General features: G+C 42.2%; 1 protein-coding gene across 1 annotated transcript in view; it reads left to right on the top strand.

Annotated features, from left to right (window-relative positions):
* Window positions 1–24,358, top strand: part of lmtk2 (lemur tyrosine kinase 2) — a 167,281-nt gene that overhangs the window by 126,454 nt on the left and 16,469 nt on the right. Inside the window, exons 8-13 of the mRNA XM_038820432.1 lie at window positions 1,834–1,918; window positions 3,897–4,018; window positions 12,007–12,156; window positions 14,072–17,417; window positions 18,846–18,984; window positions 19,658–19,915. Coding sequence (XP_038676360.1) covers window positions 1,834–1,918; window positions 3,897–4,018; window positions 12,007–12,156; window positions 14,072–17,417; window positions 18,846–18,984; window positions 19,658–19,915 — 4,100 coding nt within the window. The remainder of the gene's footprint in view (window positions 1–1,833; window positions 1,919–3,896; window positions 4,019–12,006; window positions 12,157–14,071; window positions 17,418–18,845; window positions 18,985–19,657; window positions 19,916–24,358) is intronic.

Raw genomic sequence — 24,358 nt, 5'->3', positions numbered from 1 at the left:
ATTGCAACCTAGTCAACCCTGTCATTTCCGTTATAGTAATTTAGGGTGTCAACACAAAAGCTGCCAAGACAGGGAACTTTCTACTTGGTTGCACAAAGGACCTCACAGGTTATTATCTTGTTTACAAGATAACTGTAGCCTTTTTAAAAATCAGATTATTGTAGGCAAAAACTGACAATTCCAATTCTACCTATGTTAGAGTGTGTATGTAATGAAAATGAGTGAATTGAGTCTTCCCTCGTTATACAACTCTCACTTTTGCCACAAGATGGCAGTGTAAACCGATCTGTACTTCAATATACATCAAACGTTTATCAAAGTTGTTACTCCATTAGATTAATTTATATTTTCATAGAATCGTAAAATTTACAGTGCAGAAGGAGGTCATTTGGCCCATTGAGTCGTCTTATTTGAAAATTGCAGAAACTTTTAATTATTTGCTCTCTCCTATACGTTTCTCATATTAATTAACAAAGGCATGTGTGTTCTAGTTCCTCGAGCTCCCAATCATGGCTGACCATGTAAGAGACAAGTAGAAGCTGAGCATATCTCCACAAAGCAAGGAGTAAATGAGGAGGCAGATCTGCTCAGGCTGCTCTATTGTATCTTTTATAGATTGAATTAAACAACTTGCATTTATATAGCCCCTTTAATGTAGTAAAACATCCCAAGGAATGTTATCAAACAAAACTGAACCACTTATAGAGGGATATTAGGACAGGTGTCAAAATTCCTTCCTTTTAACTGCACTCGGTGAGTTTTAGGACGTTCTGAGGACACGAAAGGAGCTGTAGAAATTTAAGTTCCTTCTCTTGCTTTCTAAACACATTTTGTTTTTGATTTGAATGGCAGAATAAACAGTCAAATTAACAATTTCTGGTTCGTTTTGAGGCGGTTATGTAATTCCGGCAGTAGCATTTATCAGAGCATTTTGCGTATAACCTTGAGAAGGTTTTTTGTGATGCGCTGCGCTACTACGGGCTCTTTTGCCATGTCGTCTCAAAAAAATATTAATCATCAAGAACCGTGTGCAATTCAAAATTATTGCCAGTATGCAATTGTCCACTGGATCTACAACAAAGCATTTTACTTCACTCTATTGCAGTAATAATTTGCTTCTCTGTGTAAGTATTGGAGAGATACTAACCTTTCAAATGGTCTTTCTGAAAAAAAAAATCACTGCCATTCTTAATCGGTGGTATTCATGCCAAGATGGTTATTTTTATACTTTGTGTTCTTTGCATGGATATTACTAAATAAATAGCATGGATTTGTCCTGCATAATAGCTATTTTAAGATGTTCACTAATTCTTTGAAAGCCACTCAGCCAGATTATTACACTGATGCTTAAAAGGTCTGAAAATTGATGGTGTCTACTCTGGATCCTGTCTGCTGAAGTCAGCATCCTTGGGGATTTGATGATTTTTTTTTTAGAAAAGCTGTTTGTAAATTCTTGTTAAGAGATATGATCTTTTGGGGGTTAGAGAAAGGGAAGAAAACTAATGATCTGTCCAGAGTAAAAAAGGGTACTGCAATTTTATATTATGCACTGTGTGCAACAATAACATTTCCCATTAAGCACTACTCTCTTGGGAATCTTAAATTCCTATATTTTATACTTTCTAATGAAGCCTGGTTAATGTTAAGCAAAGCTAGTATTGGGGATTCTCGAGCCGGACTTGTGTCCAATTCCATTATGAGGATAATTATCACACTGACAAGCTATTGATTGAATATGCTCAACAGTTCTTATTGACATTTATTTCTCTTCTACTTGATTTCTTTTCCCCATTTGTGCATTGCTCCTGCATTGATACATCTCCACCTCATCAGTGACTTAGCACTACGGAACTGTTTTCTCACAACAGACTTGACTGTAAAAATCGGTGATTATGGGATAGGATTCAGCCGGTACAGGGTAAGCAGTTCTCTACTTAAATTTTTGATCATTTGCTAGTTATTTCAGTGCTCCTCTGGATGTGTATCTCTTGGTAGTGATGAGGCTTGCTGTGGTTTCAGGCTAAATTGTATTGTTTATAGCATGAGTCACTCCCGTTATTTATGTATAGCTGATGCAGCAAATCAAGTTGAGTGTGGGTAAATGTTTAAAAATTGTATCAGCAAGTGGTGTTAAGTTACACAATAAAATGCTGACTATATTTCAGTGATTTGGTAAATATGCTTTCGGAGTTCGTCACGGCAAATTCCACTTTAGAGACAGCAGTGACGATGAATGCTGAACCTTTTCTGGTCTGCATGTTAAATATAACATTTTCCATTCAATATATCTGTGTTTGACACTCAAATATTATCGGTATTGAACTTCTCCTGGACTCGATGCTGTTTCTATAATTGATGAAACGGTTTTAGATTAGTAGTGTGGTCGAAGATGCCTCTAGGGAGCTTGAGTTTGATTTCCAGTCAAGGGTAAATAAAAATCATGTATCGGCCGACAAAAAAGGTTTTGTGCGATGAACAAACTGCTTATTGTGCAGATGAGGTTTTTGGAAGGTTAATCAGCAGCCCAGCTAATGTTAACAAAAACCGTGAAAATACAAAAAGTATGCTTATTTCTTAACGACGTTGGAGTATTTTAGTGTAAAATTTATTACAGCATGCAATTACATCTTTAGATCTTAAGTGTGATCCACTAATGGCTGCCTCATCTGTGTAAAATGATTCATAGGTTGTGGGGGGAGCAAAAATGTAAATAACAACTGACCAAACTTGTTCTGTGGCCCCTCCTATCATTCTCTCAAGTGGAGCAGGGTGCATAGTGACTGAACTATATACATATTTAAAATCCTTCTCTGTTTTATGAAAACAACATAATGCGTACCTGCATTTCTGGCTCATTTTCCAGTTTACAAAAGTGCATTTGTTGATTAAAAATTGATTTTATGTGTGCAACACTCCTTTGTTTTTGACAAAACAACAATTGTTAGTTACCCAAGACAAGATTACTTACAGTGTGAAATGGGATGCAAATTATTTTGCTGCAAGATAAATGCAGTGAAATTCCCTTCACTGGGTACCCCCCTCCACCTGCAACTTTAGGTTGATTTTAACACCTGATTTCTATTGCAACCCTGCTCCAAATTTGAGTATTGTGGAAACAAATCCACCATTCCAGAATATAGATCTGTGATGATGCTACTAGGAAAGGAACCCTGATGTGACAAGTCAAACCTTTGAATTTGAATAATATGGTCACTTGTGGTTATTAGTTTTTTAAAAAAATAAACGACCACTGAGGTTGTTAGTTCCTTAAACTACCACCCCATACCTGGCATGGCCCATGTGGGGAGTCAGTCCCAGACTGGGGATGCCAATACATCATTCCCACTACCATATTTTTAACTATAGGCTGGAATTAAATGCAACTTTGCAACTGTCTTTCATACCCTACAGCAGCTGGCCTGTATGTTAATGGAATTGAAATATTGGAAATGGTTCTCCAGTAAAAATTAGGTTATAAATCTTTTTGTGTTAATTGTGTTAGGTCCAAAATTTTCTTTTTCAGTGAACCCTAATATGCATTTTTTGCAAGTGACTTTCCAATTGGTCTCACTTCCCTGCTCCTTCTCTACAGTCCTGAAAATTGTTCTTCCTTCAAGTGTATTTCAATTTCCAGTTAAAATTTGCTATTGAATATACTTTCACCACCGTTTTAGGCTGTGCATTCCAGTTCTTCATGACTAGTTGCATAATTATTTTTTCCCCTCATGTTGCCTTTGGTTCTTTATCAATTATCTTAAATCTATGTTCTCTGGTCTCTGTTCACTCTAGCATTGGAAACAACTTCTCCATGTTTACTCTTATCAAAACGCTTTATGATTTTGAGAACCTCTTTTAAATCTCCACTTAATTATCCTTTTTTTAAAATCTAAAACTAGGAGGATTATATTGTAAGTAACGATGGTCAATACATTCCTCTGCGTTGGATTTCACCTGAGCTTGTGGGTGACGTCTATGGGAGCATGGTGGTAGCAGAACAGACGAGACACAGCAATATTTGGTAAGCCTACATTGATCACTCCTGATTTTGAGGTCATCTTTATTTGTTCCTTGTCCTCCGCATACAAGAGTTATTTTGTACCAACCAAGCAGAAGATCATTGTGTTGACAGACCATAGAAGGATACACCGGACTGAGCAGCTTTTTTACGTTTAACTTATTCTTGTGGTCATAGCACAAAATTCAATTTGAACAAAAAAAAAACAATCTAGATGCAACAAGTCTGAAAAATAAAGCTCAATTGTTTAAAACACTCAGCAGGTCGGTTAGCATTCTTGTCAGGAGAAAGAGTTGTTATTTCTATTTTTTTAATATATATTTTTATTAAATTTATAAAAATATATACATAATTACAGACAAAGCAATGAATTCTATTTCAATAGTAATAATAAAGAAATAATTAACTTATCCCTTTTCGCTCTCTCCATTCCTTTAACAAATAATGATGATCAACTCTTTAAAGTATAAAATAAACACTCACCATCCCCAGTGGAATCCATCAATTGAGCCCTTCAAGGTGTACTTGATTTTTTTCGAGATATAAAAATTCCATAATATATTCAAGCCATAATGAGGCACTTGGTGGAGAAGAAGATCTCCATCTCATTAGTATCATCCTACAAGCAATTAATGAAGCAAAGGCGAGAACATCAGCCCCATCCCTGTCTGTAGGTTTGATAAATGCAATATTCCAAATATGGCTACTACTAGATAGGGATCCAATTATATTTGTAGAATGGCCGACATGGTGCTGAAGAAGGAGACCCAAAAATCGATGAGTTTAGGACAAGACTAAAACATATGCACATGATTGGCCGGGCTAATCCTATACCGTTCTCACTCATCTTTTACTGCTATAAACATCCTACTCATCTATGATTTTGTTAACTGGGCTCTATGTGCAACCTTCAATTGAATTAATCCTAATCTAGCACATGATAATATTGCGTTTATTCTTTGTAGAATTTTACATCTTCAAGGTCAAATCCCAGTTCTTAACATTCGGTTTTAATCCCAACTAAAGATGTAGCTTCCTCTGCTCTAAGTCTGTTATAAAGTCACAATGTTTTTCCCTCCTCCTTCCCAGTTAATTATATAATTTTCTCTCATAATAAGTAAGGCGGTAGCTCTGGAAAAGTTGGAAAAATCTTTCTTGCAAAATTATATATTTGCAAATATATAAATTTATCAGTCCCTGAAATGTCAAATTTAGTCATGAATTCTTAAAAGTTTGTAAATCGGTCTTTCACAAATAAACCTTTCATAATGACTATCCGTTTCACCTTCCCGATCTGGAATTTACTATTAAATTTCCTCAATTCAAACATATGGTATGGTGGCACGGTGCAGAGAACCGGGGTTCAATCCCAGCCCCAGGTCACTGTCCTTGTGGATTTTGCACATTCTCCCCATGTCTGCGTGGGTTTCACCCCCCATAACCCAAAGATGTGCAGGGTAGGTGGATTTGCCATGCTAAATTGCCCTCTGAGTACTCTAAATTAATTTTTTAAAAATTAAAACATATGGTTTGCACAAATCGGCATCAGATTTGATACTGCATCCAGTTTAAAGCGATGGCAGAATTGTCTCCATATTTTTAAATAGAGGTTTCTATTGGATTTCTAGAATATTTACCAGGAAAAAAGGATAATGTAGCCATTGCTAACGCCCATATCTCTTCTGAATTTCCATACCATCCCAGTATCTTTTCAGTATTTGCTGCCCAATAATAGAATAAAAAATTTGGTAAAGCTAGGCCTCCTGATTGTTGATGTTTCTGAAGAACCGCCTTCTGGATTCTGTCTATTTTACCCGCCCAAATGAAGGTTGAAATGTTTCTCTATTTCCTGAAAAATGGATTTTGGTGAAAATATCGGTAGGGATTGAAACAAAAAAAAAAGAAAACGTGGTAGGACATTCATTTTCATTGATTGTACTCTGCAAAGGATAGAGGGAGGTTATTCCATCTCCGCAAATCTGTTTTAACCCTATGTGCACAAGACTTGTGTAATTTAATTTTCGAAGTTGATTCCAACCCTGGGTTATTTGAATCCCTAAGTATCGAAAATGGGAGATCATTAGATGAAATGGCAACACATCTGAGTTGACTCCAATCAATGGTTGGGTAGCTGTGAAATATTCGCTCTTCTCCCAATTTAATTTGTATCCTGAAAAAGCCCCAAATTGTTTTAACAGGGTCATGATATTATTTATTATAGGGATTGGGTCTATTATATATGAAAGAAGATCATCAGGGTACAGGGATTCTTCATGTTTCACCCCTACTTTCATTATTCCTTTCCATTTATCATCATAGTTATCATAGAATTTGTAGCGCAGAAAGAGGCCATTCGGCCCATCGAGTCTGCACTGGCTCTTGGAAAGAGCATCCTATCCAAGGTCAATACCTCCACCTTATCCCCATAATCCAGTAACCCCACCCAACACTAAGGGCAATTTTAGACACTAAGGGCAATTTATCATGGCCAATCCACCTAACCCGCACATCTTTGGACTGTGGGAGGAAACCGGAGCACCCGGAGTAAACCCACGCACACACGGGGCGGATGTGCAGACTCCACACAGACAGTGACCCAAGCTGGAATCGAACCTGGGAACCTGGAGCTGTGAAGCAATTGTGCTATCCACAAGGCTACCATGCTGCCGTATCTGATGATCGTAAAGCGATGGCCGGTAGCTCAATTGCCAATGCAAATAAGAGGGGGGGCACTCCTGTCAGGTTCCTTTTTGCAATGGAAAATATTTTGAATTTATATTATTTGTACAAACGCTAGCTTTAGTTGACATATATAATAGCTGAATCTACCCTGTAAATTTAGGTCCTGTCCCAAATCTTTTCAATGCTGAAAATAAATATTCTCATTCAATTCTATCAAAGGCCTTTTCAGCATCCAACATAACAATAATCTCCTTTTCCTTTTCTTGATGACAAAATCACATTTAATAGTCGTCTTATATTAGATGGAAGTACCTACCCTTTATAAAACCCATCCGGTCTCTTCCAATAATTTGTGGAAGACATTCCTCTAAATTAAGTGCAAGCACCTTTGCCAAAATTTTGTTATCTACAGTTAATAATGGTATAGGGCAATATGATCCATACTTTATCGGATCTTTCTCTTAAGTAAGAGTGAGATGGATGCCTGCATCATTGTCTCAGTAAGATTTCTATGTACAACAGAATCTTAAACATCTCAATCAATAATGGAACTAATCTGTCAGCAAATTTCTTATCGGGAATCCATCTGGTCCCAGAGCTTTACCTGTCTGCATTCGTCCTATTGTTGTTTTGTCCTCATTCATTCCCAAAGGTATCTCCATCTCACCCCGATCTTCTTCCTTTACCTTAGGAAATTTCAATTCTTCAAAACACTCTGCATATCTGAATCATCAGCCAGTGGTTCTGAACTAGTTTCTTATTAAAAAAATTCAAATGCTTCATTGATTTTTTTCAGGTGTCGATATTAATTAACCCTCTGATCCTTGAATTTGTATTATCTCACGAGAGGTAGCTTGTTGCCTCAATTAACCTGCCAAAACGTGGTTAGCCTTTTTTTCATATTTGTAAATCATTCCTCTAGAGCATTGTAATTGCTGGGTAGCATTATCAGTGGAAAGTAAGTTAAATTGCATTTATAATTTCTTTCTGATAGCCAAAATCTCTAGGGTAGGGTCTCGTGAGTACTTACCATCTATTTCCAGAATTTTATTTATCAAATATTGACGTTCCTCTCTCGTTTCCGTATTTTTCATTGCGTGAAATGAAATCACTTCTCATACTACTGCTTTCAAAGCCTCCCACAGTACCGAAGTCAATAACTTCCCCATTCTTTTTTTTTAATAAACATTTTATTGAGGTATTTTATGGTATTATAACAACAACACAATAAACAATATACATGAAACTATAAACATAGTGCAAAACCTTCCTTACAGGTCCCACCTTTATTAACCCCCTACTCTAAGCTAAACTAAACCCCCCCCCTTCTGCTGACGATTAATTTTCCGTAAGGAAGTCGACGAACGGCTGCCACCTCCGCGTGAACTCTAACAGTGACCCTCTCAAGGCGAACTTGATTTTCTCCAGACAGAGAAAGCTAGCCATGTCCGATAGCCAGGTCTCTGACTTCGGGGGCTTTGAGTCCCTCCAAGCTAATAGTATCCATCTCCGGGCTACCAGGGAAGCAAAGGCCAGAATGTCTAACTTCCCCATTCTTATTACATTCCAAACACTCATCAATTGCTTCAGCGATTTTAACACAAAATTGTAAATCAGCTAATAACTCCACATCTATGCTTCATGTTGGCCTTAGAAATGGTTCTGATTCCAGTATCACGTCTACCAGTTGTGGAGTTGCCACACTCCGGTGCCTGTTCGGGTACACATAGGAAGAATTCAGAATGTCCAAATTACCTAACAGCACGGCTTTCGGGACTTGTGAGAGGAAACCGGAGTGCCTGGAGGAGACCCATGCAGACACGGGGAGAACATGCAGACTCCGCACAGTGACCCAAGCCTGAAATCGAACCTGGGACCCTGGTGCTGTGAAGCAACAGAGCTGACCACTGTGCTACCGTTAGGGAAACAAAGGCAAAGGCATCAGTTCTCTTCCCCATTTGAGGTTCTGGCTAGTCACATACCCCGAAGACTGTCATTCTTGCCCCCCCCCCCCCCCCCCCCCCCCCCCCCCACCCCCCACACACACACACACACACACACACACACACACACACACACACACACACACAACCTAGGACATTGCCTATTGCCTAGAAGAAAGCTGTCCAGAACTCGACAGGTCTGGAGCATGCCCAGAACATGTGGGTGCAGTTGGCCAAGCCTCCCGACAGCGTTCACATTTGACCTCCACCTCCAGACAAAGCATGCTCATCCGGGTTCCTGTCAGATGTGCTCTGTGCACCATTTTAAGTTGAATGGAGCTCTGTTCAATGCTTCCGTCCCTAACTCTTCCTCCAATTTCTCCCTTGTTCCGTCCAGTGGGGAACGTGTCCTTAAAAGTTGTCCGTATCTGTCCCTGCAGTTCCCCTTTCCCAGACAGTCTGCGTCTAGTAATCCCGTCAACATTGTGTCTCCCGGGGGCCCTGGGGTACCTCGTCGTCTCCTTGCAGAGAAAGTTTTTGATTTGCAAATGTCGGAGTTCCTGTCTGGTTGGTAGTTTGAGTCTCTCCGTCAGCTATTCAAGGTCGAGGGCAGCACTGTGGCATAGTAGTTAGCATTCCTGCCTACGGCGCTGAGGACCCGAGTTCGAATCCCGGCCCTGGGTCACTGTCCTTGTGGAGTTTACATGTTCTCCCTGTATCTGCGTGGATTTCACCCCCACAACTCAAAAGATGTGCAGGTTAGGTGAATTGGCTATGCTAAATTGCCCCTTAATTGTAAAAAAATAATAATTGGGTACTTCAAATTTTTTTTTAAAAGCTATTGAGGGTCGCTAGTCTGTCTCCTGTGTAAAAGTCCCTAACTCAGTGTCTCCCCGTCCTGTCTCCTCCTCTTAAAGATGGTGCCTAGCATGGCTGATGGAAACCTGTGGTTACCGCAGATGAGGGCCATGGTGGACACCTTGGTTAGCCCTAAGTTTTGCCTCATCTGGTTCCAAGTTCTTAGTGCTTCCAGAAGCATCACCCTGACTGCCACCTGGATCCCCATGTTTATCTTATCCTTCATCACGGTCAGCTCCTTAGTCAGGAATATCTTCCATCCCACCAAGTGAGGGAGAGCCTGTCATCCGGGACATCGGTCTCCCTCTTTCAGGGATGGCCAGGGACCCCTCGCCTCGTGGGTCCACCGACTCGCTCTCTTGTTGCTCTTGCCCTTTTCCACCGTTTCTGGCTTCCCTGCAGCCCACTGAACTACTGTATGCTGGCATTCGACTCTTCTTTCTTGTCTTTTTAAGGAGCTGATGAGTCTGTGGTTTCGGGCTAAATTCGTCCAAAAGTGCCTATTTTACTGTTGTTCTGGAGGAGAGCCACCTGATGTGTGACTACTCCGCACATCCCCGTCACCGGAGGTCCCTCCAAAACTGAACTGATGTGTATTCAGATTAGGTATCGCAGCCGGTGCCGTCTTTATAAACTCTACATTCTCCCAATTTGGAGCATAAACATTGCCCAGAACCACCAATTTACCTTTCAAAGTCCCCATAACTATTACATATCTGCCCTCATGATCTTTACTACCTTATCCTTCTGGAAATGAATCATCTTCTATTGCCACCACTAGGGCTCTGCTATCAAAGCCTGAATGAAATATCTGGCTCATCCAATTCATCTGAATTCTAATTTGGTCTCTTATCTGTAGGCGGGTTTCCTGCAACTGCATCACATCGGCTCTCCTACTTTTAAACTCTTGTACGTTTAATTGGATCCCTTACACCTCTTACATTCCATGCAATTAATCGAATTGGCGTTCTCTTATTCACCCTACTTTTTAAATCAGCCATTTACACTGTAATGGTTCGTCCTTTTTGACCACCAAGCTATTGAAGTTAGAGGATATCATAGATGGTTGGCTGATCTGCCATGTAAGCGGAATAGCTCCATGTTTCCTATCACCGTCAGTATTTTATCCCTCCCATCCCTTTCTTCTTCCTATCACAAAAATCCCCCAGCCATTTATTTTTAAACATTACCTGTCACTCTAAACCCCAACTCCCAACCATATAAACCTTGTAGGCTCCATGAAACAAATCTAAACAGATTTTGCAATCCGCAGCCGCCCTCTTAATTCTGTTCCCATACACTAGCCATCCAAAATAATCTAGCAAGGTAGTGTTCACGCCAGATCTTATTTTATCTAAGTAAATAACTAAAGCAGGTTATTAATTGAAAACTAAAAATATAATTTTCCCATTTTAAACTTTTAGATCATTGGTCAGTTCCATGTACTATATTTCTAAATTACATCCCTTTAAAATATCCCTTTTAATTCTTTAAAGAAAACCCGAGAACAAATGGAGAAAAAAACTTTAACCAACAATCATTTCAAATATAATTTGTTTTTTAAATTTAGAGTACCCCAATTCATTTTTGCCAATGAAGGAGCAATTTATGGTGACCAATCCGCCTAGCCTGCACATCTTTGGGGTGTGGGGGCGAAACCCACGCAAACACGGGGAGAATGTGCAAACTCCACACGGACAGTGACCCAGAGCCGTGATCGAACCTGGGACTTTGACGCCGTGAACCTGGGACCTCGACGCCGTGATGCAGCAGTGCTATCCACTGTGCCACCGTGCTGCCCATTTGCAACATAATTAACTGTATCGTATAAAATAGAAAAGCAACAGCATATAAAAATGAACAAGGAATACAGAAATACAAATATGAAGCATTTATAACAATAACATTTCTAAAGATACATCCCAGTCAACAACAAATTTTATATAAGTTCCCTCAGTTCAGTCCAAGTCCTTAAACTTTAACGGAACCTTCCCATTGTACTTCTCGATTTTCCTTTGCACGTTGTAGGACCCACTCTTTAGACCAAAAATAACAGCTCTCTGTGGATCATTAATTTGTGGCTTCGCTCAAAGCGCCTGATCAAATACGATGGAGGGTCCCTGTTTCTCCTCACCTATCAACCTCTTTAACGTTGTTTCAAAATACTCCGTTGTTCTTGGACCTTTGAATTCCTACAATCCTCAGATTAAGTCGTTTCGATCTGTTTTCCATTTCTATTCTGAATCAACATGAAACTTTAACTCTGTTTGTCTCTCCACTAATGGTGCCTGCCCTGCTGCGTATTTACAACATTGTCAGTTTGCTTGTTAGAACCTTTCATTTGTTCTCTCGTAAAATGTTTTGAATAAAGCATTATTGATTTGTATGGAAAAGCAAGTGGTACAACCTGAATGTGGCAGGATTGTTGTGCCTGCTTGTCACTGGTTTTGTATCTTGTGCATCATTTTGTGAGTGATGAAAAAGTGACTTCTCTCTTCCTTTTTACAGGTCATTAGGTGTTGTGTTGTGGGAGTTATTTGAGAGTGCCAACCAGCCCTACCTGCACCTTTCTGACAAAGAGGTGCTAATCTTCGTTATAAAGGAACAGCAGATTAAACTCCCCAAGCCACGACTGGAGTTGACTCACTCGGACAGATGGTAATTGCTTGGTTTTATAGCTTTTTATGTTTTGTTGAAAAGTAATTCCCACTGTTTTACCTGTGTTAGTCATAGGGCTTATGTAGACAAGGCACTGTTGCTAGGAAACAAAGATGCACGATATTTTAGTTTGACGTAAAATGCCTGCATACATATTTTTAACTGCAAATTTATAAATATATTAAGCAGATCTTCGGAGTGAATCTGCGTCAATGTAATAAGATTAATACTGCTATTACACCATTGTGCCTCCAGTAAAATATTTGGTGGAAAAAGTCTCTGTTTAAAATGTAACCAAGCAGTGAGAGATACAAATTATTATTCAAGCTGGTGCTTGGAACTCTGTTTCCAACAATTACATGTTTAGATTGAAAGCTCGTTGAACAAAAGTGGTTCTAAATCGTAGATAATCTTCTGTTGTAGCTAATATACTTATAAATTTATACTTGGGTTACAAGAATTAAGAGAATGTGGTTTCAGTGTAAATATACACAAAACATTGCTTCAATTTGTGGAGATAATACTATTCATGCACAGCAAACCTTTCAATTTGGAAACATACAGCCCATTTGTCAGGTGACGCAACAGTATAATATAAACGACATGGATTCATAAAAGTGTAAATCGTCAAGGGCTTGCATGTTAGAATCCAATGTGGGTTAGCATTGCTGCCTCATGGTGCCGAGCTCCCAGGTTCGATTCCAGCTCTGGGTCACTGTCCATGTGAAGTTTGCACATTCTCCCTGTGTTTGCATGGGTTTCGCTCCCACGATCCGAAGGTGTGCAGGGTAGGTGGATTGGCCATGCTAAATTGCCCCTTAATTGGAAAAAATGAATTGGGTACTCTAAATTAAAAAAAAATTTTTTTAGTACCCATTGTGTCAGAGCACTATGGGTTAAGCAGCTTGTGAGCAAACTGTGCCATGCTGTCATCTCATTCACTGTGATCTCTATTCACCCACCTGTGCTATCTGCTTGGACAAACTGCCGAGAGATAAGAAAATTATATTTATCTCTGACTTTCAAAGGCAATCAAACAATCTAGGAGACCGCAATGACTGGGAGTCACATATCCAATGGTCCTTAGGTACATTGTAATTTCAGGCTCACTCGGGCGTTCATCTAATTCCCTTGTGAATGTTTAGAGCCAGTCAGCACAATTGTTCTATTGCTTATGTAAGTTATATTCATGTCCTTTAGTCCTTGCAACTTGTCTGAATCCAATAACTTATCCACATGAACTGAATCTGAATTTTACCTTTTAAAGACCTAATGCTCTTTGAAGTCTTTGCATTTCTAGAGTAAAATGCCTCAATTTGCTCTGCCTAACTCCGTAATGACTGGCCTTTAAACTAGGTCAATCTAGTGGTCCTCTTGGGTCACTATTTCACCACCACATGAGGTGTAGGCAGCTTTCAGCAATGTTGGAGTAAAGGTTTTCAACTTCACTATCCAGGGGAGCCCGGGGGTGTGTGTGTGTGTGCGGAGAGGAGGAGAGAGAGAGATATGGGACTATCCAGACTCCCCACTTAAGGCCACTTTCCAATGATCCCTACTAAAGTGTCTGTGGACAATAGATTTGTTCTTTCCTCCTATCGCACCTCACTGTTTAAGTTCACAAGCAATGATATAATTCTATGGGTGAGCCATGGGGGAACTGATGGTACCTTTGGAAGCAGGAGATAAGGGAACCAAAATAGTAGAAATGCTAACAGGAATATTTTCTTAGGTATTCCCCTTGTATTTCTGCAGCAGACAGAACACAATTTGTCCAAGAAGTGATTAGAAAAATTGCTGTCCAGAAACCTCTGCTGGAATAATCCAACCACTGGCTAACATCTTAACTAAAGCCTAATACGCCTTGCAGCATATTATGCAATGGTCACTTTTCTAATAACCAAGATCTGTCTTACAGGTATGAAGTTCTGCAATTGTGTTGGTTAGCTCCAGAAAAGAGACCAACTGCTGAGGAGATCCACCGGCTGCTAACGTACCTCCGCATGCAAAGTCAAAAGGAATGTGAAGATGACTTTGAAATAAGATGGAATGCACTGAAGTCCAGCAACAGCAATCGGCAAGCTATGGCAAATAATTCATCTTTTCCAATCCTGGAGCATTTTGTTGCTGAGCGACTGAACCAGGAAATGGATGATATCCTCACAGTTACTGAAACAAGTAAAGGACTAAATTTTGAGTATGTATGGGAGACTGCTAAACTTGACCATTTTGAAGACCATGTGCAGGGAACTGATGGGGCAAAGGTAAACTACCAGAGCATCTTCTACCCCACAGCTGCTTTTGAGAAAAGCAATTTCTCAATAGTTCAAACTCATTCAGATGATAAACTCATTAGAAAAGATGCTGATGGAAGTCCACTCGCTGTATCAGGAATTGTTCCTGTATTCGATGCCCATTATCCTTCAGTTGGAAGTGAATATTATATACAATTGGAGGAACAAGGTGAAACAAACTTGGATTCTGATGAAAATGCAGATTATCCCAACAAAGGATTTCCTCAGGCCAAGGACCCTGAATCCTTTGTTATTCTTAGAGACTTGGGGGACGAGTTGAGTCCAGATGTAGATTTCATGCCGTGCTACAATCAAAAGTTGCAAAAGTCTGAAGTAACTGAGGGAATGCTTGGTTCCTATGCCTCTAGCTATACTGAAAGCCCTCGCCACAACAATATCTTTGATGATCATAGGTTAGGCGAGATGCCTTTTAACAAAGGATTTTTAAACACCGATGAGATCATAATGCTTGATCTCCCTGAATTTGGTGAGATTAAAAGGAAAAGTGCATCTGGTCTAGTTTCAAGTAAAGAAACTCCCATGGAGTCCTTAATTCATCAATCTACAACACTCGACGTAAACACTTCCAGTCCCTTTTTGAAAACTAAAATGGATACAGTTTACACAGAAAGCACCAATGATCATGACAGTTTGAGATTACTCCAATCTGAGAAACTGTCTTCTAACTATCTTTTTCTTAAAGAAAATAAACTTCTACATGACTCCTCACCAATAGGTGATGCCAGCAATGAGGTGAATGTTGGACACCCAATTAATAATTTTGCCACTTTATCGGTCGCTAGTGTTGCTTCCTCATCACACGTCACTGCTGACCGTGCAATGGACTTGGACTTAACCAATCAAAATAAGCAATTCTACGGTTCACAACAGCATGGATCTATGGGCAGTCTTACTAAAGAAGTTAGTTCACAGAGTGGATCTTTGCCACCTCTGATAGAAAACAAACAGGGGCTCTGCATTTGTTCAGATGAGGGTGAAACTTGTGAAGAACAACAAGTTAACCAGGAGTTAGATGAAGGATGTATAATATATAGTAGCTCAGGGTTAGGATGTGACACTACTGATGGCTGCATCTCTAAATGTAATATCACTTTGCCTCAAGAACACTGCCAAGAGACTGCTCGGTGCAGTGAAAGTGCCGCTGCTAGCATGTGCAATAATGCCAAAAAGCATTTCCTTGAAGAAGACTTAACCCCTGGAATGGCAGAAGAAAATACAGCTGGCGTCACCATACCAGAGTCGTCAAAGTACATGGAACCTGCAGAAGTTGACCTTGTTGCTCCGATTCAGAGCCTGTGTGCAGTCACTCTGAATGAAGAAAAACAACTGGTGCAAGAAGTCAGCAAAATGGCAACTGTACGTTCACTGCCTGAACCCATGTTGAAAACATTAGAAACTAGTCCCCCTGCTGAAGCTCTAAGCCTCTCTGAAAGCTTGGAATTATTGGCTTCAGTTCATTGTGTTTGTTCTCCAAAAGAGATTCCAAAAACACTGGACACTGTTCCTTCATCTGAAGACTTCAGTGGATCCAAAAATGTTGAACTGTCCACCTCCATTCCTTCAGGGCACACTTCAGTAGAGTCTTTGAAATCAATGGAGACGAGAGATATTCCTGAACCCTCACCCAGTAGTTTTGCAAATGCTGAATCTATGGTTTCCGTGCCTTCCTCAGATTTATCAAATCACATTAGCCCTGTGGAAGAAGATAGTGCATCTTTCTTGCACCTTAATTCAGAACAGTCTTCAGAAACACCAGATTCTTTGGACTCACTCGAGATGCACGGGGTGTTAGGGGTTTTAGAGACACAAAGTACAGTTTCTCAGAAATTAAAGCCACCTCAGAAACAACCTGACAGTGGCTATGAAACTGAAAATCTGGAATCACCAGAATGGACATCGCAGTGCAACAATGTAAGCACATCTCCCTCTTCAGCTGTCCTGGATGCACCCAGTGCTGAGTTTCCTAAAACTTACCCCTCAAATCCACTCATTGTTGTATCCAAGGAGGATGCTCTCCCATCAGTAGATATCATTGATGGGGACACTCCCAAAGAGACCTCAAACACGTTAACTAATGATGGTCACCAAAATTCCCATAGAGACTCTGCTTATTTCTCAGATAATGATTCTGAACCAGATAAAAGAGCTGACAGCGAGAATGTTGAGAGGAGTAATGAAGAAACTGATCATAAAAATGCTACTTGTGAAATTAATGAGGTTGTTTCTGACCATAGTGACAAAGTTGCCGCACCATTTGATTTCTGTGATGCACTGTCAAGTACTTCATCAGATAAAAGCTTGAATTTTAAGAACAAGGAATTGTTACCTTTTTGCTCAGATCATGAAGGAGACTTTCCAAATAACTTTAAAGCAGGAACCTATGACAGAATTAATAGAGTAACCAATGATGAAAATTCTGCTGAGTATTTGGATGACTTGCATGCAATTGCCATTGATGGGTCCGTATCAGTGTCGGAGATTTTGTTTAACCCCCCAGACCTCAGCACTAAGTTTTCCGAAGATATGAAGGAGGACTTTGGAATAGTTGTTGAGAAGGATATCAAGAAACCATTGTCAAAGGGTATTGAAGGAACTAGACTGAAGGAACCCGATGTTGAAGGACGCTACCTTGGCAGGCTAGGTGCATCTGAATTTTTTGACCCATCTGAGGAGCAAGATGGCATGGAAGCCGATGAAGAAGATGAAAACAGTGACGATTCAGAGGATGACTACAGAGGTTATTCAATTAATAGCCCCAGTTCAGAGAGTGAAGATGATGCAGCACATCCAGTGCCAATAGTTGTGACTGAGAATGATGATGGAAAAGCTCTCAAAAGTTTGCTGAAAGACACTGGGCCCATTGATCCTTTAAAAGCAGAGCCAAGAACGAGATGCGTGAACAAGGTGGTGTCATTTTTTGATGATGTCACAGTCTTTCTGTTTGACCAGGTAAACAATTATTAAATCAGCCTTTATCTCTTCTTCCCTCATGGTCTGTGACCAATGATGTTTGAATGTTCTTGAACAAACTTGTTAACCATAATTCCCATTAACAGTAGCAAGTGTTATCCTTTTTTTACAATTGAGTGATTGCTTGGAGGAGATTAATGACTTGGAAAGGTTCCATCAGATTGGAAAATAGTGGATGTAGGGGCTGGTTTAGCACAGTGGACTAAACAGCTGGCTTGTAATGCAGAACAAGGCCAGCAGCGCGGGTTCAATTCCCGTACCAGCCTCCCCGAACAGGAGCCAGAATGTGGCGACTAGGGGCTTTTCACAGTAACTTCATTGAAGCCTACTTGTGACAATAAGCGATTATTATTATTATTATTATTATTATCATCATCATCATTATGTAACTCCTCTATTCAAGCTAGGAGGAAAACAAAAAGGAGACTACAGGCCAGTCAGCTTGACATCTGTCATAGAGGAACTGCTGGAATCTATTATCAAGGGGGTTATAGTGGAACACTTAGAAAACCTCAATGCAATCCAAGTCAACATGGTTTTGTGAAAGGGAAATAGTGTTTGACTAATTTATTGGAGTTCTTTGAGGACTGTAGTTAAAGGGAAACCTGTGGATGCAGTACACTTAGATTTACAGAAAGCCTTTGACCAGGTGTCACATCAAAGGGTACTACACAAAATAAGAGCTTGTGGTATGGAGGGTAACATATTAGCATGGATAGAGGATTAGTTCACTGACAGGAAACAGAGAGTAGGCATAAATGGGTAAGTTTCGGGTTGGTAAGATTTAACAAGTGGAGTGCCACAGGGATCGTGCTGAGGTCTCAACTATTTCCAATCTATATTAGTGACTTGAATGACGGGTCTGAATGTATAGTTGTCATATTTGCTAATTGCACAAAGATAAGTAGGAAAGCCAATTGTCGAGAGGGCATAAGGAGTCTGTAAAGGGTTATGTGTATAGTGAATGTGCAAAGATGTTACAGATGGAGTATAATGTGGAAAAATTGTGAACGTGTCCAACTTTTATAATGTAAATAAAATTAGTTTATTTAAGAAACTGCACATAGAATTTTGCAGTTTTTAGCAAATGGCAAGGTAACATGCAAAAAGCAATTTTGGTTGTTACATTGTGATGTACTGTATTTGATAGACTTACCATAATTTTGGTAATTGACTGATTAAAGTAATGAAGATCATAATATGGAAGACCCTAGGCAATTACGGGAAGAAAGATTAAATTGTATTGGTAATTAATTACAACCGTTGTGAAAACAATATTTTACAGGGGACCGTTGTAATTTGGCATTATAATAGGCCAGACTGTTGTTTCTGGGTAGTGTCAAGGTAGCTTTATGGAGCTATCTGTGCACTACAGTTGCATTAATGGTTTATCTTGTTACTTTTTAGGAGACCCCTACCAAAGAACTGGGAGAACATTCAGCAGCGGAAAACAGTCAGGTTTCTGACTGTGGCAGCCCCATTGCACCAACTGGCTCCCATTTCTCAAGCAGATTCTCAAACTCTGAGAGCTCCACTGACGAAGAAGGTATAAATACCTCTATTTTGGTGTAGCTAATTGTTTACAATATAGTGATGCGATGCAACGGTCCTACTATGTTGTACCACAGATCATGCAGGTTGGTATTCCAAAATGATTATATCCTGAGTTAGTATTTGACTGCTGCAGTCATGTTTTATAATGATTCCTAGTTTGAAAGGTTTTGGAAGCCGGACGTGTGAATTAAGCCATCGTAAAAAGCTTGGGCTAATTTTGTTTGGATTTAAGGGAGTTAATTAGATTTCAGCTTGGTAAGATGTTGTTACTGGATGGAGCTTGGGTAATCAGGCATTTTGCAGGGAAAGCAGATCAGATTAAGCTGTGAACGGAGGTCAAGTAGTTCAGGTAAAGATATGTCTGTAGATATATTAGCAGTCTCTTTGTCTGTAGACATATTAGCAGTCTCTTTACTAACTTTGTCAGTAACTATAAATGCGTGTAAAGATTAGCTCCAGTACTTTTCTTTGCCAACTGGCTTTCTGGAATGGATCAGTGCCCGATAGGATTTACTTGGGGAAGAATGCCACAATTTAATTTTCCTGGCAATTTTTGAGGGAAAAAAAAGCTACAGAAGAAAATATTGACCCAATCTTGGTCATGGTTTCATATTGAAAATGTACTTGATGTAATATAACTGTAGCTTTCTGCTTTCCTCTTTCAGGCAGTGGTTTTGAATGGGAAGATGATTTCTCCATGACCTCTCCTGAGTCATTTATCGCTCAAACGTCAAACCGCCTTGCTTACTTAAAACAGTCCCCTTCTCCCTCCTTGCGATACTTTTCCCCTCCTCCATCCTCCCGGACCTTGGAACAAAAGTGGACAGATACATCATCGTCATATTCTCGTTTTTCTATTTCTCCGTCCAACATTGCCAGCTTCTCTCTCACTCATCTCACCGATTCAGATATCGAACAGGGAGGTAAGCCTTATTTTCAGCTATTATGACATTGCTTGTCACTTTTTATTTGTAACTGAAAGATCAAGTGTAACCAGGCTTCTATTTTAATTAGCATCATAGGGGCATGAGCCACGTATTAAGAAAAGGTTATCTGGGTACTCTTGTCTGGTCTTTCCACCTTATGTATGATCTGTCCTACTGTAGATTCCACCCCTTCAGAAAAGAACTGAACAAATAACTATGTAATTTGGAGTGGGTTTTTTGAGGTTATGTGGGTAGGTATAATTGGGAAGGATATGAGTGGAACATAATGGTTTCTGTGCTGCTAACATTGTGTTAGCAATTTATCATGGGCAATTTATCATGGCCAATCCACCTAACCCGCACATCTTTTGACTGTGGGAGGAAACCGGAGTACCCGGAGGAAACCCACGCACACACGGGGAGGATGTGCAGACTTCGCACAGACAGTGACCCAGCCGGGAACCGAACCTGGGACCCTGGAGCTGTGAAGCATTTATGCTAACCACCATGCTACCGTGCAATATGTAAATATTTTTTAGGCTGTCCAGGGACCATAATAACAGAATAACGGAAACCTAGCTTGTGATCACCGTGCTGACCAAGGAGACTAACCTGGATGTCAGGAGTTGGGTTGGAATGAAGGGAAGAAATCTGATTTAATCACAACAATCGGCATCCCAACAATCCTGGTGGCAAGTAAACTCTGCTACAATTCTGTCAGAGATGATGCAACCCTGAAGCTTGCCTGGTGTATGTATTTGAGAATAGGCAGGTCTGTTAAATTAATCCTGTTTAACGTCAATTATCTTTTCTCTCTGCTTTTCCTGTCGGAGGTTTTTGTTCACTTTTCACTATTATCAAGCATTCACACTGATGTAGGCACGTCAAAAATGAGTTGTGAATTAAATTTTTGAATACTTTTTTCTGTCAAGTCTTTTGTGTGCATGACCTTATGTCTTCGAGAGTGTAAAATCACTATAGCTAATGCATTAAAACCTCTGATCTGTTTCACTTCCAGAAATACTATATGAGTCAGTTTTAAATGGCATTAGCAAACAGTTATTATGGATCAGGGGGCGCACAGGAAGCACATCTGTTGCTGGAATGAGCATAACAGCAGGTTTCAGCTCTTCAGGTTAATGCATCATTGTGAACTTTCAGTTAAAAGATGTTGAATTGACATTAAAACAGCAGGTGCCTCATAGTACAGTCCATGAGCTGCAGCTGTATTTGTCTTCAATAACATAAAAGAAAGAGGCTGTCAGCTTCCCCCATTATTACCATCTTAATCTTTGGCCCATTCAGGAGTAGGTAATGATTCCATATGCATCGCACTGAGTTGCCATTAATGTGTATAACACACTGCTCAAGATGATCATGATTCTAATTTTCCTTTTATGGACAGAACTTTTCAAATTTCCTGCCCAGCCATCTGAAGAGTTGGTCGGGAATCCATCCCCACCAATCATGGCAGCCACCACAGACATTTTTATTTTAAAATATTTTTTACAAAATAATTTTTCATTATTACGAAATAAATCTATATTAATTACCAAATACATACAGGTACTGTACATGAATAATGCATTCCAACCATTCCCAATCCTAATTCCACCCCTTACACCTATAACTAAAAAAAAAACCCAACTGATAATTAATTACCCCCCCAAATGGCTGACCGTGACTAACTCTCTGAAAAAGGAAATCATAGAATTTAGAATCATAGAATTTACAGTGCAGAAGGAGGCCATTCAGCCCATCGAGCCTGCACCGGGTCTTGGAAAGAGCACCCCACCCAACACTAAGGGAAGGTTTGGACACTAAGGGCAATTTAGAATGGTCAATCCACCTAACCTGCACATCTTTGGACTGTGGGAGGAAACCGGAGGAAACCCACGCACATTCTGGGAGAACGTGCAGACTCCGCACAGTCAGTGGCCAAAGCCAGGAATTGAACCTGTGACCCTGGAGCTGTGAAGCAATTGAGCTAACCACTATGCTACCATGCTGCCCAGAAATGAAAATCGCTTATTGTCACAAGTAGGCTTCAAATGAAGTTACTGTGAAAAGCCCCTAGTCACCACGTTCCGATGCCTGTTCGGAGAGGCTGATACGATAAATGAATGGCTGCAATCTCGAATGAAACCCTTGCATTCCTCAAGATATAGGAAATCCATTAGGTAACTCAGCCATGCCGAGGCGCTGGGCGGAGTGGGAGAATTCCATCCCAGCAGAGTTCTCCTCCGGCCTATCAACGGCTCAAAGGCGAGGATAACTGTCTTCACCCCTGTCTGCAGCACCAGCGAGACTGAGACCCTGAAAATGGCCACGAGTATTGACAAGGCTCCAGTTCAAAATCAAAAATTCCTGACATGTTAAAGCAGGAGACCCAAAAGTTTAGGACATGACCAGAACTTATGGGTATGATTCGCCAGTACTCGAGAACACCATTCGCACCTATCTTCCATCCCCGAGACAAAATAAAACTCATCCTAGTCCTAGTCAGATGCGCCCTGTGCATCACCTTGAATTGAATGAAGCTGAGCTGAGCACAGGAGGAGGTTGTTTTGACACAATGTAGAGCCTCACTTCACACCCCTCCCTCATAGCCGGTCCCAGCTTCCTCTCCCACTTCCTCCTCCCCCTATCCAACGGAGCCTCACCCACTTTGGCCAGAGATACAATCCTATTGATGAGGGAGGGTGAAGGTGCCAAAGGAAACAACGAGATGTCCTTGCACAGAACATCACACACCTGGAGATGCCTAAATAAATTAGACCTCGGGAGTTAGAATTTATCCAACAACTCCTCAAATCCAACAAACCTACCCTCTACAAACATGACTCCAAACCTCTCCAGCTCCCCCGTCCCCCTGGCCCGACCTAAACCACATCCAAATCCAGTCACAAATGGTGATTCCCACAAATGGGGGCAAACAGTGAAATGGAGCTAAGCTTAAAATACTGCCTAAACTGCCTCCAAATCCTCAGCAGCGGCACCACCACTAGGCTGGAGGTAAATTGTGTAGGAGAAAACGGAAGCGAGGCAGTTACCAAGGCCCTCAGACTAGAACCCCTCCAAGACCAAAGACCCTGCTTCCATCTGCCACATATGGAATTCAGATCCCAGCACCGTTTCAATATTGGCTATCAAGTAATAGGAAAACAAATTAACAAGGCTAAGCCCTCTGTCTGTCTGTCTGTCTGTCTGTCTGTCTGTCTGTCTGTCTGTCTGTCTGTCTGTCTGTCTGTCTGTCTGTCTGTCTGTCTGTCTGTCTGTCTGTCTGTCTGTCTGTCTGTGTGTGTCTGCCTGTCTCCGCCCCTCTCCCTGTCTCCGCCCCTCTCCCTGTCTCCGCCCCTCTCCCTGTCTCCGCCCCTCTCCCTGTCTCCGCCCTTCTCCCTGTCTCCGCCCCTCTCCCTGTCTCCGCCCCTCTCCCTGTCTCCGCCCCTCTCCCTGTCTCCCGCTCCCCTCCCTGTCTCCGCCCTCTCCCTGTCTCCGCCCCTCTCCCTGTCTCCGCCCCTCTCCCTGTCTCCGCCTCTCCCCGCCACCGCCTGCCTCTCCCCGCCACCGCCTGCCTCTCCCGCCACCGCCTGCCTCTCCCCGCCACCGCCTGCCTCTCCCCGCCACCGCCTGCCTCTCCCCGCCACCGCCTGCCTCTCCCCGCCACCGCCTGCCTCTCCCCGCCTCCGCCTGCCTCTCCCCGCCACCGCCTGCCTCTCCCCGCCACCCTCTGCCTCTCCCCGCCACCGCCTGCCTCTCCCCGCCACCCCGCCTGCCTCTCCCCGCCACCCCCTGCCTCTCCCCGCCACCGCCTGCCTCTCCCCGCCACCCCCCGCCTCTCCCCGCCACCCCCCGCCTCTCCCCGCCCCCTAGCCACTGCCTCTCCGCCACCGCCTGCCTCGTCCGCCGCCACCCGGCCTGCCTCTCCCCCCACCGCCTGCCTCTTCCTCGCCACTCCACCGCGCTCTGCCTCTCCCCGCCACCAGGCCTGCCTCTCCCCGCCACCCCCGCCTGCCTCTCCCCGCCACCGGCCTGCCTCTTCATCTCCCGCCACCCGCCTGCCTCTCCCTGCCCGCCTACCGCCTGCCTCTCCCCGCCTCCGTCTGCCTCTCCCCGCCTCCGCCTGCCTCTCTCCGCATTCAGCCGGCCTCTCCCCCGCCTCCGCCGGCCTCTCCCCGCCCTCCGCCTGCCCTCTCCCCGCACTCCGCCTGCACTCTCCCCCGCCTCCGCCTGCCTCTCCTCCCACCCGCCTCCCGCCTCTCCCGTCCGCCTCCCTCTCCCTCTCCCCGCCTCCGCCTGCCTCTCCCCGCCTCCGCCTGCCTCTCCCCGCCTCCGCCTGCCTCTCCCCGCCTCCGCCTGCCTCTCCCCGCCTCCGCCTGCCTCTCCCCGCCTCCGCCTGCCCCCGCCTCCGCCTGCCTCTCCCCGCCTCCGCCTGCCTCT

The sequence above is a fragment of the Scyliorhinus canicula genome, chromosome 15, assembly GCF_902713615.1.
Source record: "Scyliorhinus canicula chromosome 15, sScyCan1.1, whole genome shotgun sequence".
NCBI lineage: Eukaryota > Metazoa > Chordata > Chondrichthyes > Carcharhiniformes > Scyliorhinidae > Scyliorhinus > Scyliorhinus canicula.
The sequence above is the reverse complement of the archived record's forward strand: the minus strand, read 5'-3'. Positions and strand labels throughout refer to the sequence as shown.